The sequence below is a fragment of the Bombina bombina genome, chromosome 7 (genome assembly GCF_027579735.1).
Source record: "Bombina bombina isolate aBomBom1 chromosome 7, aBomBom1.pri, whole genome shotgun sequence".
NCBI classification, from domain to species: domain Eukaryota; kingdom Metazoa; phylum Chordata; class Amphibia; order Anura; family Bombinatoridae; genus Bombina; species Bombina bombina.
Genome location: NC_069505.1, coordinates 477,680,839 through 477,699,986, shown reverse-complemented (window position 1 = coordinate 477,699,986; position 19,148 = coordinate 477,680,839). Strand labels below are relative to the sequence as shown.

General features: G+C 37.8%; 1 protein-coding gene across 2 annotated transcripts in view; it reads right to left on the bottom strand.

Moving 5' to 3' along the window:
• LOC128666778 (oocyte zinc finger protein XlCOF7.1-like) overlaps positions 1 to 19,148 on the bottom strand; it is a 98,517-nt gene that overhangs the window by 5,248 nt on the left and 74,121 nt on the right. For both annotated transcript variants that reach the window (XM_053721569.1, XM_053721568.1), the window contains exon 9: positions 10,631 to 10,738. In XM_053721569.1, coding sequence (XP_053577544.1) covers positions 10,631 to 10,738 — 108 coding nt within the window. The remainder of the gene's footprint in view (positions 1 to 10,630; positions 10,739 to 19,148) is intronic.

Below are 19,148 nucleotides of genomic sequence, written 5' to 3'. Positions count from 1 at the left end.
TTTAATAGTATTTTAAAAACCGGGCACTAATTCATGAAAGTTTACATTCACTTTAAGCAACTTTCTAATTTACTCCTATTATCAATTTCTCTTCATTCTCTTGGTATCTTTATTTGAATAGCAGGAATGTAAGCAAAATGTAGCCAACAATAAGCAAGAGCTATCCAGGGTGCTAAGCTAAAAATGTGCTGGCTCCTAAACTTTACATTCCTGCTTTTCAAATAAAGATAGCAAGAGAACGGAAAAAAAAATATTATAGGAGAAAATTAGAAAGTTGCTTAAAATTGCTGCTCTGAATCATGAAAGAAAAACATTGGGTTTAGTGTCCCTTTAAAGGTCAATGGACTGCACATTAGTTACAAACGTGCACCTATTAGAAAGATTTTAAGATATGTTAACATGATTGCCAAAATTAAAACCAACACCATGGGTCTTGTTAGCCTTATCCCACAGGGGTGTAAAATGAATACAGAGATCTGAATGCGACTATGATGTCAGCCCTTATTTGCCAGCAGCAAAAACCATGAAAAGCATTATGGGAGAGAATAAAAAAACCCGAGTAACTTTATAGTAATTGCAGCCAATTGAAATGGAGAAATTAACGTGATAATAGAAACAGATTTTCTGTGATTCAACTCATTTTAAATATCTGGGAAACCCACCCAGGTTTTCTAATGATGCCCCTCGGTGTACTACTCATTAAAACGGGTCTTGACAGTATAGCTGAAGCCAGGGTAGATATCTGTAATATTTTGCAGTGTCTTGCCTGCCCCCCTGTATTATGTGACGGACATCAGCCAATCACAGACTAGTATACGTATACCTTGTGAGCTTTTGCACACGCGCAGTAGGATCTTGTTCCCCAGTGTGTGTAAGTGTGAATATAAAAAGACTGTGCAAGACTGTTCCGTTTGATAATGGAAGTTAAAGGGACATTAAACCCAAATTTTCTCTTTCATAATTCAGATAGAGAATACAATTTTAAACAACTTTGTAATATACTTCTGTTATCTAATTTGCTTCATTCTCTTGATATTCCTTCCTAAAAAGCATATCTAGATAGGCTCAGTAGATTCTGATTGGTGGCTGCACATATTTGCCTCGTGTGATTGGCTCACCCATGTGCATTGCTATTTCTTTAACAAAGGATATCTAAATATTGAAGCAAATTAGATAATATAAGTAAATTGGAATTTTGTTTAAAATTGTATTCTCTGTCTCAATCATGAAAGAAAAATGTTGGGTTTAATGTCCCTTTAACTAGAAAGTGTCTTAAAACTGCTGCTCTTTCTGAATCATAAAGGTTTATTTTGACTTGAGTGTCCCTTTAAAAGGACTCCAAATACTAAACACATTTCATGCAACCCGCTCTAAATCATTGGTGCGGCCATTTTGGAACCTGGGTTACACTGCAGGTATCTGAAGGAGAGTTTCTGCACACGTGCAAACATATCAGCACTGGAATGTAGTGAAGGACAGATTTCAACATGGCAGCACCCCTTACTAAAGGGAGGTGGGGAAATGCAGTGTGTAAAGGGACAGTCAACACCAGAATGTTTGTCGTTTAGAAAGATAGATAATCCCTTTATTACCCATTACCCAGTTTTGCAAAACCAGCACAGTTATATAAATACACTTTTTACCTCTGTGACTACCTTGTATCTAAGCCTCTGCAAACTGCCCCCTTAGTTTGGTTCTTTTGTCACTTGCATTTTAGCCAATCAGCGCTTACTCCTAGGTAACTTCACGTGCATGAGCTCAATGTTATCTATATGAAACACATGAACTAGCGCCCTCTAGTGGTGAAAACTGTCAAAATCCATTCACATGAGAGGCGGCCTTTAAGGTCTAAGAAATTAGCATATGAGCCTACCTAGGTTTAGCTACCAAGAAAACAAAGCAAAATTGGTGATAAAAGTAAATTGGAAAGTTGTTTAAAATTACATGCCCTATCTGAATCCTGAAAGTTTATTTTGGACTTGACTGTCCCTTTAACGTTAAAGCAACTTTTACTAAACTGAAAATAGATTTCTCTAGTGCATTAGCTTGAAAAAAGAAAATATATGTTGGCTCATTACAAAATTGACATTGAATGGACATTTTGAATGTTGTGGATGAAATCTGTATTTTTAAAGGGACATGATACCGAAAGTTTAAAGCACTTTAAAGTGTTGCAACATATCTGTAAAAAGCTGCCTAGAAAATATCATCTAAACACCTCCAAGTAAAAAAGGAAGTTATTTTACCTCAATAGCAACATCCAATTATAAGGGGACTTTAAGAATCCAATCAGGATGCTAGTCACAGGACTTGCAAGGGAGCGTACATCTGGTATGTGCAGCACAGTCACTTTATTTCCCTCCTCAGTTTAAGAAAGTTTACTATGAAATCTCACAAGATTTCCCCGAATCCCATGAAATCACAGTAAGGCAAACTGTGAACTCTTTAGAACTGATGAAGCCGATTGGCTGTTTTTTTGCTTGTTTTTTTGCTTGTTTTTTTTACCATGCAGATGGCAGTAAAGAGAGTAGTACTTACTCTGGTGAGCTGACAGAATTTTGAGGTAAACTATATTTACATAGAAATGTTTAGGTGATATTTTCTTGTCAGGTTTTGACAGATATGCTGCATTACTTTCAAGTGATAACGCATATAGGTATTATGTCCGTTTAATTTTAATCTCTGTAAGGGATGGGAAACACAAATAATGAAATCAATAATCAATGTATTATAGCAGATTATATTACAACATATATATATATATATATATATATATATATATATATATATATATATATATATATATTATGCATACATTTAATTAGTAAATTACACATATTTTAGCACATATATGCTTTTAAGAGAAATTGCCTTTTAGAAATAGATTACGGTTACACTGGTTCACTGCTTTTACTTTCTGTTCTCATGGCAGTGTCTTATCTGAAGGAGAAGGGGGGTCACATTCCAATGCGGGGCACTGTCTGTGAGAATATTCATTTTATTTTGAGTAAAGCTCTTAGTTAACTAACACAATTGCTACACAATATGATTGACATAACACATAGACACTCCTGCTAAACTGTTTAATTTTTAGATGTGTTACAAGGCGGTAGGATTGATTGAAGGAGAAGTGTGTGAATATCTGAGAGGGAAAACACCTGTCACATCTGCTGCATGGTGATGCTGTATCTGGCCATAACCGTTATACTGCTTACTATTGTATGCTAATAATGCCTTATTCGAAATTAGAAGAGAAGCAACGTTTACAGTTTAATCATCACCTTTAAGTTGATTACTGCTTTATGTAAGTTCATAATAAACACATTTCTAATAAATGACTTCCATTTCCGAGTACTATTGCAAGTGTACCCCTGTTGTCAGGACAGAACAATCTCCAAGTAAAATTATTTACTATTAAATAGTAAGGCTGTTCAGTTATTTTAAAGACCATTGCTACCATGCAGGAACTTAAAGGGACAGCCTAGCCAAAATTAAAGGGACACTCAAGTCAAAATAAAACTTTTATGATTCAAAAAGAGCAGCAGTTTTACTTCCATTATCAAGTCATGCACAGTCTTTATATTCACACTTTCTGGGGAACAAGATCCTACTGAGAATGTGCACAAGCTCAAAGGGTATACGTATACTAGTCTGTGATTGGCTGATGTCTGTCACATGATTCAAGGGGCTGGAAAATGGGAGGAAAAATACATTTGTCAGAAGAAAAAAAAATCTACTACTTATTTGAAATTCAGAGTAAGTGTTATTGCATTGTCTTTTTTATAATGCACCTGTTAAAGGGACACTGAACCCAATTTTTTTCTTTCGTGATTCAGATAGAGCATGCATTTTTTAGCAACTTTCTAATTTACTCCTATTATCAATTTCTTCGTTCTCTTGCTATCTTTATTTGAAAAAGGCACTTTTTTTTACTGGTGGATGAATTTATCTACCAATCAGCAAAAACAACCCAGGTTGATCACCAAAAATGGGCCGACATCTAAACTTACATTCTTGAATTTCAAATAAAGATTCCAAGAGAATGAATACAAATTTGATAATAGGAGTAAATTAGAAAGTTGCTTAAAATTTAATGCTCTATCTGAATCACGAAAGAAAAAATTTGGGTTCAGTGTCCCTTTAATTATGTAATTCTACTGCATTGAGTGGTCCTTTAAAACTTTCATGATTCAGATAGGGCAGGCAACTTTGCAATTTACTTTTATCATCAAATTTGCTTTTTTCTCATGGTAAGCTCATATGCCAATTTCTAAACCTTTGAAGCCCGCCTCTTATCTCAGTGTATTTTGACAATTTTTCACAGCTATACAGCGCTAGTTAATGTGTGCCAAACAGATAACATTGTGCTCACTCCGGTACAGTTATTTATGAGTCAGCACTGATTGGCAAAAATGCAAGTCTGTTAAAAGCACTGAGATAAGGGGGCAGTCTGCAGAGGCTTAGATACAAGGTAATCACAGAGGTAAGAAGTGTATTATTATAATCGTGTTCGTTATGCAAAACTGGGTAATAAAGAGATCTACCTTTTTTAAACAATAAAAATTAAGGAGTAGACTGTCCCTTTAAGTTTATGTTTTAAGATACAAAACTATTACTAATTTCATTAAAAACAAAAAAAACCTTTGAGGAGTTTTTTTAAAAAGTCACCAATTAATTAAAGGGACAGTTAACACCAGAATTTTTGTTTAAAAAAGGTAGATAATTCCTTTATTACCCATTCCCCAATTTTGCATAACCAACACAGTTATAATAATATACTTTTTACCTCTGTGATTACCTTGTATCTAAGCCTCTGCAAACTGCCCCTTATTTCAGTTCTTTTGACAGACATGCATTTTTAGCCAATCAATGCTGACTCCTAGGAGCTTCACGTGCCTGAGTTCAATGTTATCTATATGAAACACATGAACCAACGCTCTCTAGTGGTGAAATACTGTCAAAATGCTTTCAGATTAGAGGCAGTCTTCAAGGTCTAAGAAATTAGCACATGAACCTCCTAGATTTAGCTTTTAACTAAGAATACCAAGAGAACAAAGCAAAACTGGTAATAAAAGTAAATTGGAAAGTTGTTTAAAATTACCTGCCCTATTTAAATCATGAAATATATATATTTTTTAACTTTACTGTCCCTTTAAGGGTAAGTTAATCACAATGAGGTTAATTCCTATAACTCTGTATTTTGTTTCCAATGCTGGAAAAATAGTAACCGCTCTTTTTTCCATTAGCAAAATGATCACAATCTTTCTGGATCAAACACAGCTGAGATTGTTAACACACACAAGATTGAGAGCCAGACCATTTTTGGTACAGAACCTGGGTTATGCTTGCCGATTGGTTTGTTAAATGTAGCCACCAATAAGCAAGCACTATCCAGGGTGCGGAACCTAAAATAGGGCGGCTCCTAAGCGTTACATTCCTACTTCTTAAATTAAGATAGCAAGAAAACGAAGAAAAACTGATAATTGGAGTAAATTAGAAAGTTGCTTAAAATTGCTGCTCTATTTGAATCATGAAATCAGAATTAAAGAGATACTAAACCCCAAATTTTTGATTATTTGAAGTATAAGTGAACAATATGGTTAGTGTGAGTGCTACTAAATACTCACATTTATATTATTACCTACATACCTAACACTTGCAGCTCTCTGTAGTACATTAACATGTAATACTTGATGATAATGTCAGATATCCTTAGAAATTAAAGGGACATAAACTTCCAAGTAGGGCATTTCCCCTGCTTCAAGAAAGGATGCCAAGAAAATGAAGCAAAATTTATGATGGAAGAAAATGAAAAGTTGTTTAAAAATTGGTGTTCAATCTGAATAATGAAACAAAAAACAAAACAAAATTGAGTTGCATGTCCCTTTAAAGGGAGATTAAAGTTGTAATAAAACTTTAATAATTCAGATAGTGTATACAATGTAAAAAAAAACAACTTTCACTTTCATTTTTATTATAGCATTTTCTAAAATCTTTTGGTATCCATTGTTGAAGAACATACCTAGGCTTGTTCAGGAGCAGTAATGCGCTACTGGGAGCTAGCTGTTGATTCATAGCTGAACATATATCATTAGCTCACCAAATATGTTCAGCTATCTCCCAGTAGTGCATTGCTACTCCTTCAACAAAGGATATTAAGAGAATTAAAGGGACATGAAACCTAAATGATTCAGATAGAGAATACAATTTTTAAAAGTTTCCTATTTACTTCAGTTATCAAAATTTGTTTTGTCTCATGTAATTCTTTGTTGAAGAGATATATAGCGTGCACATGCCTGGAGTACAACATGACAGGAAATAGTGCTGCCATTTAGTGCTCTTGCTAATGTATAACATTGTTATAAAACTGCTGCCATCTAGTGCTCTTGCTAATATATACCATTGTTATAAAACTGCTACCATCTAGTGCTCTTGCTAATGTATAACATTGTTATAAAACTGCTGGCATCTAGTGTGCTCTTGCTAATGTATAACATTGTTATAAAACTGCTGCCATATAGTGCTATCGCTAATGTATAACATTATTATAAAACTGCTGCCATCTAGTGCTCTTGCTAATGTATAACATTATTATAAAACTGCTGTCATCTAGTGCTCTTGCTAATGTATAACATTATAAAACTGCTGCCATCTAGTGCTCTTGCTAATGTATAACACTGTTATAAAACTGCTGCCATCTAGTGCTCTTGCTAATGTATAACATTATAAAACTGCTGCCATCTAGTGCTCTTGCTAATGTATAACATTGTTATAAAACTGCTGCCATCTAGTGCTCTTGCTAATGTATAACATTTTCTGCATGATTGACCCTTAGCTTAAAATGTCCATAAATGTACCCTCCCACTCATTTTAACACACTTTCTCTGGACCATCATTAACCAATTTATCTCTCTCCCTTTACACAGTCTATCTCAGAACACAGAAAAAAAAACAACACAGACCTTCTCACTTAACTCCTGCAATTGCCAAATAACTTTCTACAGGTAGCCTTCTGGAGAACAGCTTTTACTTTCCTCTCGTTGCACCTTTCAACAAATACACCCTATCTCTTCCCTCACTTTTCCCTCATTCGAAACCCACATGATTAGCTTATTCTCCCCTCTCTATGTACGTGTTGCAGTCATATACCGACCCCCTGGCTCCACAACTCAATTTCTAGATCACTTGGCTGCCTGGCTACCCTACTTCCTTTCCTCAGACACCCCTGCCCTCATTCTTGGCGACTTCAACATCCCCCTTAACAATCCCACTGCCTCATCTGCTAAACAACTTCTGCAACTCACTTCCTCTTTCGGTCTGTCACAATGGACTGATTCTCCCACTCACAAAGACGGTCACTCCCTTGACCTGATCTTTAGCTATCGATGCACTCTCTCAAACTTCTCAAACTCCCCTTTTCCTCTTTCTGACCACCATCTCCTTACCTGCAACATATCATCCCTTCCTACAACTCTCCCACCTTCTACTCCTCACACCAAACTTCACAGAAGCATTAGGTCTTTAGATCAGCTTGCTAATTCCCTTCAACCGCTCCTCTCATCCTTCTCCACCTTTTCCTGCCCTGAACAATCTATCTGCCACTATAATTCCACCCTTATATCCGTCCTTGACAATCTCGCCCCCCTTACCACTGCTAGGAAATCACACACTCATCCCCAGCCCTGGCATACTCCTCTGACACGGTACCTACGCAGATGTTCCCGTACTGCTGAACGGCATTGGAGAAAATCACGGAGTTCAGCTGATTTTCTTCATTACAAATTCATCTTGAACTCCTACTACTCTGCCCTTAATCCCCACAAACAACACTACTTCTCTATTCTTATCTCTAATCTTTCTTCAAACCCAAAACGTCTGTTCTCCACTTTCAATACTCTCCTCCGCCCTCCCCCACTTCCTAATACAACTTCTCTGTCAGCCCAAGACTTTGCCAGTTACTTCATTAACAAAATTGACTCCATCAGACATGAAATCAGCTCTCAACACAATTCCATTCTCTCCCCCCCTCAAATACTCCCACTCACCCACAACCCTCATAACCTGAAACTTAGTTCATTCTCCCCTGTTACTGAGGATGAAGTTTCAGCACTTATACTACGCTCTCACCTCACTACCTGTCCCCTTGACCCTATCCCCTCACAGTTGATCCCCTCTCTCTCTGCTACCCTTACCCCTATACTAACACACACTTTCAACCTCTCCCTCAGCACTGGTACATTTCCCTCATCAATGAAACATGCGCTGGTCACACCTATCCTCAAAAAACCTTCCCTTAATCCTACCTCCCCATCCAACTACCGCTCAATTTCCCTCCTCCCTCTTGCTTCTAAGCTTCTCGAAAAACTAGTATATGCACGCCTATCCCATTTCCTTACGTTAAACTCCCTTCTTGACCCGCTGCAATCTGAATTTCGTCCCTATCACTCAACAGAGACAGCTATTGTTAAGGTCACCAACGACCTACTTACAGCTAAATCAAAAGGCCACTTCTCTCTGCTTATCCTCCTTGATCTGTCCGCAGCCTTTGACACTGTCGACCACCCTCTTCTGCTCCAAACCCTCCAATCCTTCGGCATCTGTGACACAGCCCTTTCGTGGCTCTCTTCCTATCTGTCAAACCGTACCTTCAGTGTAGCCTTCTCTGGGGCCTCCTCCGCCCCGTCACCACTTTCTGTCGGAGTACCGCAAGGCTCTGTCCTCGGTCCCCTTCTCTTCTCAATCTATACATCATCACTAGGTTCCCTAATTAAGTCCCACGGTTTCCAATATCATTTCTATGCCGATGACACCCAAATCTACTTCTCTGCACCAGAACTATCTCCTTCCTTGCTAACCCGTGTCACTAACTGTCTTTCTCACATCTCTTCCTGGATGTCCTCTCACTACCTCAAGCTAAATCTCTCCAAAACTGAGCTCCTCATTTTCCCCCCTTCTTCCAAAATCTCCACCCCCAATATCTCTATAACTGTCGACAACGCCATCATTACCCCTACCCCGCACGCCCGATGTCTCGGGGTCACATTCGACTCAGATCTTTCCTTCACTCCTCACATTCAGTCATTGGCTAAAGCCTGCCGCTTCCACCTTAAAAACATCTCTAAAATTAGACACTTCCTTACACAAGACACAACTAAGATTTTAATCCACTCTCTCATTCTTTCCAGCCTTGATTACTGCAACTCTGTCCTCTCTGGTCTCCCCACCTGCCGCCTAGCTCCTTTACAATCCATATTGAATGCCTCTGCCAGATTCATCTTCCTTACATGTCGCTCTTCATCTGCTGCGCCTCTCTGCCAATCCCTTCACTGGCTCCCTCTTGCCTCTAGGATCAAACACAAAACTCTCACTCTGACATACAAAGCCCTCAACTGCACTGCTCCCCCCTACATCTCAGACCTTATCTCCAGATACTCTCCCTCCCGTCCCCTTCGCTCTGCTCATGACCTCCTACTCTCCTCCTCTCTTGTCACCTCATCACACTCCCGTTTACAAGACTTCTCCAGACTGGCTCCCATCTTATGGAACTCTCTGCCTCGCTCCACAAGACTCTCTTCTAGTTTTAAAAGCTTCAAGTGCTCCCTAAAGACTCTGCTGTTCAGGGACGCATACAACCTACACTAACCTTTCCTAATACCAGTTCCTCTCCTCCACTGCAATCCCCTGAACCCTCTTAGCATGTAAGCCTAATAGTCCAGCTGTTTGTAGATCACCTTCTTAAGAGCTGACTACAACAGTGCAACTATTGGCAGGGCCCTCTACCCTATAATTGTTTTGTTGTACTCCTCCTGTTGGCGCTCTACAAATAACCGATAATAATAATAACATTGTTATAAAACTGCTGCCATCTAGTGCTCTTGCTAATGTATAACATTGTTATAAAACTGCTGCCATCTAGTGCTCTTGCTAATGTATAACATTGTTATAAAACTGCTGCCATCTAGTGCTCTTGTTAATGTATAACATTGATATAAAACTGCTGCCATCTAGTGCTCTTGCTAATGTATAACATTGTAGAAAAACTGCTGCCATCTAGTGCTCTTGCTAATGTATAACATTGTAGCAAAACTGCTGCCATATACTGCTGCAGACACATTCACTCTCCTGAACTTACATCCCTGCTTTTCAACAAAGGATAAGAAGCAAAGAAAATGTGATAATAGAAGTAAAATTAGAAAGTTGTTTAAATTGTATTTTATATCTGAATCATGGAAGAAAATCATTGGGTTTTATGACATTTTATGTCACAATGTATCTACCAATAAGAGGGGAGCTTTTATCTATGTGTTTTACAGTGGGATAGGGGCTATCACAGTCTCCCTCCCCTTCAGAGGGTCATACAACACTAAATACATTTTAGAAGCATAGTATTGAGGCAATATCCCGCCTCCCTCTAGTAGAAGGTGCCGCCATGTTGAAATCGTTCACTATATTGCAGCGCTGACCTATTGCAAACGTGCAACAACTCTCCTTCCCATACCTGCAGCGTAACCTCGGTTCTATAATCGCAGCACCAATGATTAGAGGGCGGTGAATGAAATGCATTGTGTGTTTAGTGCCTGTGCTTAGTAGAGCAGGGGATCTGTATCTCTCAGACACAACACTCACTCACCTGTACCAATATCATCGCTGTTTTTCTGTTTCACAGATTCCAGTTGGCTATTTAAATACAGATCATTGGTTTGTTCAGCGTTAAGTACGACTTCAGTCTTAACATCACCTGTATAGATGACATAAATATAGTCAAAGCTTTTACCTCTGCTTAAAGGGACACTAAACCCAATTGTTTTCTTTCATGATTCAGATAGAGCAGCAATTTTAGGCAACTTTGTAATTTACTCCTATTATCAATTTTTTCTCTCTCTTCAAATCTTTATTTGAAAAAGCAGGAAACAAAGCTAAGGAGCCGGCCTATTTTTGGATCAGCAACTGGGTTTCGCTTGCTGTTTGGTGGCTTAAATGTAGCTACCAATCAGCAAGCGCTATCCAGAGTGCTAAACCAAAAATGGGACGACTCCTTAGCTTAGATTCCTGCTTTTTCAAATAAAGATAGCAAGATAAAAAAGAAAAAAAATTGATAATAGGAGTAAAATAGAAAGTTGCTTAAAATTACTGCTCTGTCTGAATCATGAAATAAAAAAAATATGGGTTTAGTGTTCCATTAAGGAAATTGTAAGATTTCACTGACACATCTACACTCACCTGTGTTCTGCACCCCTCAGATATGTCACACAGGTACAATCACACATGCCCTGTGCCCCTCAGATATATCACACAGGTACAATCACACGTGCCCTGCACCCCTCAGATATATCACACAGGTACAATCATACGTGCCCTGCACCCCTCAGATATTTCAGAAAGAAATGCTTAGGAGCGCCAAAAGATGGCAAGGCAAAGGTATTATTTAATAAAACATTAACTTAATAAAACAAATGATATCATATATTAACAGTTAAAACATCATGGATCCATGTAAAAACAAGATTAATGGTATTGCACTAATATGTGACAATGAAAAGATAAATGGAATTGCACTAATGTGTTACAATAGTTGGCAAATTCATGTGGCAGTTACACCCGGATAAATAAAAATTAAATAAATATACAAAATCAATTGCAAATGTCCAAAGTTAAAAAGTCCAAAATGATATGTGAAAGTTCATCAAATAGGTAATCCTGTGATATTCAATACGTGAAAATAAAAAATAAATATATAACTTGAAAAATATGTAACTTGAAAAATATGTAAAACAGGTGATTAACAGTGAAAAAGGAAAAAAGCAAAAAGGCAGTGAAAAAACTCCAAAAAAAAACTCCAAAAAAAACAAACAATGAAAGGTTATGTGATAATCCAATAAAAGCAATGTAAGTTTAGTGTAATAATCTGATAATACAAGTGAAAGAAAAAATAAGAAGTGATCCTGAATATAATTCTTCAATTAATACCTCAGGTACATCAAATACAAATCAATCAAGTGGTATTGAAATCCGGATTTTAACCAAGGATCCTCAAAAAGTTATTCCTGGTAACCTAAAAGTGAAAAAACAATAACATAGCGCAATAAAGTTTAAAATAAACAATAAATAACTGAAATGAAGCTCACCATAAGATGTCAACGCGTTTCGGCCCCTTATGTGGGCCTTTCTCAAGACTATGATATGGTATGGTGTGTTGGCTTTTTAAATACCTAAATGTGGCCAATCAACTGGTGGTTGTTTTGGCGCCATAAATTGCGAACTCTGAACCGGAAGTGGTTCATGTGAACCGGAACTAAAATATCTCTTAGTGTATAAACATTCTATCCTTAAAAATATAGAAAGACATAAAAGGTATTAATATGTGTGTACAGAACTCAGAGGTCCTTCTGACTAGTAGTTTCTTATTTTCTGTTATTGGCAGTTTCGTGTGTATAAACGTATCTGTCCTAACTACCTGTTAAATGGCACCGGAAGTGTTAATATAATAAAATCCGGTATTGGGCCCAATGTTGTTGAGACTATTGGAGGACACAAGGAAGTATCTTACACACACCACATCCTTTTAGTCAATAATTTCAATATGTGTCGGTCTTAACCTTTATTAATATGCCACCGGAAGTAGAGTATTGCGGCTGTCTTAGGACAGGAAAAGTCTCTCACATCTACGTCTCCCGGCTTAGACGTATACATACCCCTTCTGATAATGCCTCACTGGATCTGGGAGTAGAATATACATATTTTCGTCAGATCGAAAAAAACGGAAGTGACGTATTCCTACCTCCTGTCTTGTAACACGCTACCGGAGATGTCAAAGTTCCCACTTGCCAGTATTGGCCAGTATTAATAATACTGGCCAATATTTCAGGATTATTAAGTGATACCAACACAGTGGTTAGGTATATATGGATATCAACTAGACGGATGATCCTATGATTAGTTAAATTATTAGAAATCATTCCGAGAACATCAATCATTAAAATAATGTAAAATATTAAAAATATTAAAAAAGGATATATGAGACAACCACATTAATAATATAACATGTTTGTGCAAATAAGCAAATTGACCCAATGGGACAAAATTAACTTAGAACTTGATATAAAAGAGGAAATGTGAGTGCTTAAAATAGTATATGAAAAAAGGATATGGAAGACATCCACTTTTACAATAAAAACATGTTTGTGCAAATGAGCATACTGATGCAACTAAACCGTATAAACAAAGCGAACATCATGGGACATAGTTTCGTTTCAATAGAAACCAACATAGAACTGAAAAAATCATAGAGAAACATTGGCCATTACTCAAAGACGATGAGATCATAGGAGAAAAATTGAGCAACAAGCCAAGATTCCTCTATCGAAAAACTGACAATCTGAAAAATATACTATCGCCTAGTGTTCCTCGTGGGACACATTTAAGGGTTAAAGATGTCTTTGGGAGGAATGTCAAAGGCTTTTTTCCCTGTACCACATGTAAAGCATGTAAAAGGGGGATTAAAATCAAAAATTTCACCTCCCACAACTCAGGAACAAAATACGAGATCAAAGATCTAATTAGGTGCAGCAGCAAAGGAGTCATATACGTTATTCAATGTAGCTGTGGGCTACAATATGTGGGCCAAACTTCGAGATATTTGAGAGATGGGATCTGTGAGCATCTGCTCCAGATCAAACATAATAACACCGAAACCCCACTTTACAAACACTTTGCTACACAGCACCATGGTAAACAAAAAGATTTCAGTTACTTTGGTATTCAAGTAATAACACCTAATTGGAGAGGTGGAGATTTTGAAAAGAAATTGCTGACTTCTGAATCCAAATGTATTTTTGACCTCGACTGTTTATACCCTAGAGGATTGAATAATAAGGAGGATTTAGCACATCTGTTACACCTCAAATAAACATCAGAGACACTCTATCCCTATTTTTATAAAGGTCTTATATAAATTTTATATTTTTAAACTTACAGAGTATGTATTTAACACTTTATCACCTTAGTGACATTTATATCCATTGACAGGTAGCATGTATTTTCATACTAGCTAGGCTAGAATAGAATAGATCTAATAGTCACAATGATAGTGATTTAGGATTCTGTATTATTCATTGATTTTATTTATCTCCTCTTTTTTCAGTTCTATGTTGGTTTCTATTGAAACGAAACTATGTCCCATGATGTTCGCTTTGTTTATACGCTTAGTTGCATCAGTATGCTCATTTGCACAAACATGTTTTTATTGTAAAAGTGGATGTCTTCCAAATCCTTTTTTCATATACTATTTTAATCACTCACATTTCCTCTTTTATATCAAGTTCTAAGTTAATTTTGTCCCATTGGGTCAATTTGCTTATTTGCACAAACATGTTATATTATTAATGTGGTTGTCTCATATATCCTTTTTTAATATATATATATATTTTTTTTTTAATTTTGTTTTTTTATTAAGACATTTATAAAGTAAAACAAAAATGTTAACATACACAACATTGTCCAGTATACCATGGACTGCACTTACAATCATTTGAAAAGTTTGGAGTACAGCTAATACAGTTCAGGTTACTTAAAACATTACTGCCAGAATATCTGTATTTATATTCTTGTGCGTGTCAGTCCATTATATATGTGTTGGTGTTAATACCAGAGGATGTCTTATTTTTCTATGATAAGAGATAGATAGGATGTATTATTAATGATATTTACACCATCAGGTCAGAAGGGTCTAAGGGTAATATTTAGAAGAGAACATTTGGAAGGCGTTGGAGTTATGAAGGTAATTCTCAACCATGTCAACAGTGTCAGCCCAGGAGTGGAGGTAGGTAGAGGGGGGGACAGGATTGGGATTAAGGTGGAGGGGATAATTTAGGTGTGAGGGGGAATAGGAGAGTTGTCACATTCTGGGTGGATTGTTAGCCAAGGAGACCAGGTGTCACTGTAGGAATCTGTTTTATCTAGCACTCTGTGAGAGTATTGTTCCATTATCCTAATGTATCTGATGATTGTCAGTACTTGTGCGAAGGATGGAGGTCTCTTTTTTTTCCATTCTCTAGCAATCGCTAATTTCAATGCCATGAAGACATAAATTGTTAAAGCCTCAGAAGTCTTATTCAGATTAGGTGTTTGTATATGTAATAGGGTGATTTCTGGTAGATAAGGAGGATTAATGTTTATGGTGTGAAGAGTGCAAAAGAGTTCTCTCCATAGCGGCTGTATTTTTCGACAAGACCACCATATGTGTAAGGGCGTGCCCGTCTGTCCACACATCCTCCAACACATGGGGGAATGTGAACTATAAATTTTATGTAATATGGATGGGACCAGGTGCCATCTCACTAGTAGCTTATAGTATAACTCCCATAACGTGGCACAGTGTAAGAGTTTTCTAGTTATCTGGATTCTTTTGTGCCAAATGGCAGTGTCCACTATGAAACCAATCTCTCTCTCCCATGCCAGAATCTGAGGGATCTTTTGTTGCGCTTTAGTGCTAGACAGTAGGTTGTAGTGGAAGGATAATGGGTGTTTAATGAGGTGGGCCTTCGTCCAAGCTTGCTCCCAGAGTGAGAGGGGTCTAAGATGCTGCTTAGGGTAGCCCCATGAGCGTAGTAGGGAGCTAAGCCGGAAGGCCTCAAATTGTAGTCTCTGAGGTATTAGGAATTTAGTGCAAAGCTGATGGTGTGAAGTCCACGTGCTAGAGTCATAAAAATCTGTCACAGATGTAATATGCAAGTGCTGCCAGAGTTCTGGGTGTGCATCTGGTAGGGCAAATATGGCTGCAGAGAGGGTGAGGTTGGGTGAGGGGTGGGGTGCTATGAAGGGAGTGTGTCGAATCTGTTCCCAAAAGAGGAGGGCATCATGGAAGATGGAATGAATGTCTCTCAGGGTTTGTCCATGGTGGGAGGGGATCCAGAGCAGATCAGAGAGCATAAGATGGCGTGGGAGTAGAGAGGCCTCTATATGATACCAGCCTGGTGCTTGAGATTTGTCGTTCCACGCGAGTAAGTGTGTAAGTCTGGCTGCATTATAGTATGTAATAATGTTGGGAAGTGCAAGTCCTCCCCTGGTCAGTAGGCCTTTCTAGGGTATGTCTAGCTGTTCTCGGTCTCCTGTCTTTCCAAGTATATGTTGTAATAAGGCTTTGTAATTTGTTTAGGACTGGTCTCGGGATATTATAGGGGATGCATCTGAAGAGATAGGTGATTTTTTGGTAAAAAAGACATCTTAATGGCCGCGATCCTACCCGACCAGGAGATCTCTCTGAATTCCCAGGAATCCAGGAGTCTTCGAAGGGCCGGGAGCTTTTCTGTATAATTTTTAGCTATGGTGGTTGTTATGTCTGGGGCCAGGTGTACTCCCAGGACTTTTATGGAGGAAGTGTTCCATTGGAAGCAATAAGCGCTCTGCAGAGTTCCAAGCTCCCTAGTAGAGAGGTTAAGGGGAAGTGCCTCTGTCTTTGTTACATTAAGTTTGTAAAAGCTGATTTCACCAAATGTCTTAATGATGTTAAAGAGTTCTTTAAGTGAGGTTGTTGGGGAGGTAAGGAAGAGGGTGATGTCATCTGTGTATAGAGATATTTTATGGTCGGAGCCTGCTAAGGAGATGCCCTTGACCAGTGGGTTAGATCTAATGGCCGGAGCCAGGGGTTCAATTGCTAGGGCAAAAAGCAAGGGGGATAAAGGGCAACCCTGACGGGTACCGTTGGTTATGGAAAAAGGTTCCGAATGAAAACCCACTCCCTTAATTCTAGCTGTGGGGGAAGAGTAGAGGGCCTGTATAGCTTTGATAAAGGGGACCGGGAAGCCAAAGTGTTTCATCGTCTCCCACAGATAGTCCCATCTAACCCTATCGAAGGCTTTTTCTGCATCCAGGGAGAGAGTTCCAAAAAAGGCTCTTCTCTCCTGGATGCTAGCCCAAAGACATCAAGAATGCGCCTAGTAGCATCAGGACCTTCGCGGCCGGGAATGAAACCCACTTGTTCAGAATGTATTATTTGTGTGATCCCTTTTGAGATTCTAATGGCAAGGAGTTTAGCATATAATTTAGCATCAATGTTGAGAAGGGATATAGGCCTATAACTACTGCACTGCTCTGGCGATTTTCCCGGTTTCAGAATGGTAACTACTGTAGCTTCTAGAAACTTTTTTAATATTTTACATTATTTTAATGATTGATGTTCTCGGAATGATTTCTAATAATTTAACTAATCATAGGATCATCCGTCTAGTTGATATCCATATATACCTAACCACTGTGTTGGTATCACTTAATAATCCTGAAATATTGGCCAGTATTATTAGGATGTTAAGTCCTTTCATACACATCGTTAGACAGAAACCGCAAGTGGGAACTTTGACATCTCCGGTAGTGTGTTACAAGACAGGAGGTAGGAATACGTCACTTCTGTTTTTTTCGATCTGACGAAAATATGTATATACTACTCCCAGATCCAGTGAGGCATTATCAGAAGGGGTATGTATACGTCTAAGCCAGGAGACGTAGAAGTGAGAGACTTTTCCTGTCCTAAGACAGCCGCAACACTCTACTTCCGGTGGCATATTAATAAAGGTTAAGACCGACACATATTGAAATTATTGACTAAAAGGATGTGGTGTGTGTAAGATACTTCCTTGTGTCCCCCAATAGTCTCAACAACATTGGGCCCAATACCGGATGTTATTATATTAACACTTCCAGTGCCATTTAACAGGTAGTTAGGACAGATACGTTTATACACACGAAACTGCCAATAGCAGAAAATAAGAAACTACTAGTCAGAAGGACCTCTGAGTTCTGTACACACATATTAATACCTTTTATGTCTTTCTATATTTTTAAGGATAGAATATTTTTTAGGATAGAATGTTTATACACTAAGATATTTTAGTTCCGGTTCACATGAACCACTTCTGGGTTCAGAGTTCGCAATTTATGGCGCCAAAACAACCACCAGTTGATTGGCCACATTTAGGTATTTAAGAAGCCAACACACCATACCATATCATAGTCTTGAGAAAGGCCCACATAAGGGGCCGAAACGCGTTGACATCTTATGGTGAGCTTCATTTCAGTTATCTATTGTTTATTTTAAACTTTATTGCGCTATGTTATTGTTTTTTCACTTTTAGGTTACCAGGAATAACTTTTTGAGGATCCTTGGTTAAAATCCGGATTCCAATACCACTTGATTGATTTTTATTTGATGTACCTGAGGTATTAATTGAAGAATTATATTCAGGATCACTTCTTATTTTTTCTTTCACTAGTATTATCGGATTATTACACTAAATTTACATTGCTTTTATTGGATTATCACATAACCTTTCATTGTTTTGTTTGGAGTTTTTTTGGAGTTTTTTCACTGCCTTTTTGCTTTTTTCCTTTTTCACTGTTAATCACCTGTTTGACATATTTTTCAAGTTACATGTTTTTCAAGTTATATATTTATTTTTTATTTTCACGTATTGAATATCACAGGATTACCTATTTGATGAACTTTCACATATCATTTTGGACATTTGCAATTGATTTTTTATATTTATTTAATTTTTATTTATCCGGGTGTAACTGCCACATGAATTTGCCAACTATTGTAACACATTAGTGCAATTCCATTTATCTTTTCATTGTCACATATTAGTGCAATACCATTAATCTTGTTTTTACATGGATCCATGATGTTTTAACTGTTAATATATGATATCATTTGTTTTATTAAGTTAATGTTTTATTAAATAATACCTTTGCCTTGCCATCTTTTGGCGCTCCTAAGCATTTCTTTCTGCTTTAACTACCTCTCTTAGGGTCTGCTGGGGACCTTATTTTGCTTTTAGGAGCCACAGGCTATTTTTTATCGTAGCGCTGGTAGATACATTTCTTTCTATACCCCTCAGATATATCACACAGGTACAATCACACGTGCCCTGTACCCCTCACATGTCACACAGGTACAATCACATGTGCCCTGCACCCCTCAGATGTCACACAGTTACATTCACACGTGCCCTGCGGCCCTCAGATTTGTGAAACACATACACTCATCAGTGCCCTGTTTTCCTCTAAAAAGTTCTTCCTCCCCCATAATAAAAACCTCCCTGTGCTTAGTGGAGCAGGTGTTGTGTGTCCCTCAAAAACATCACCCGTATACACTC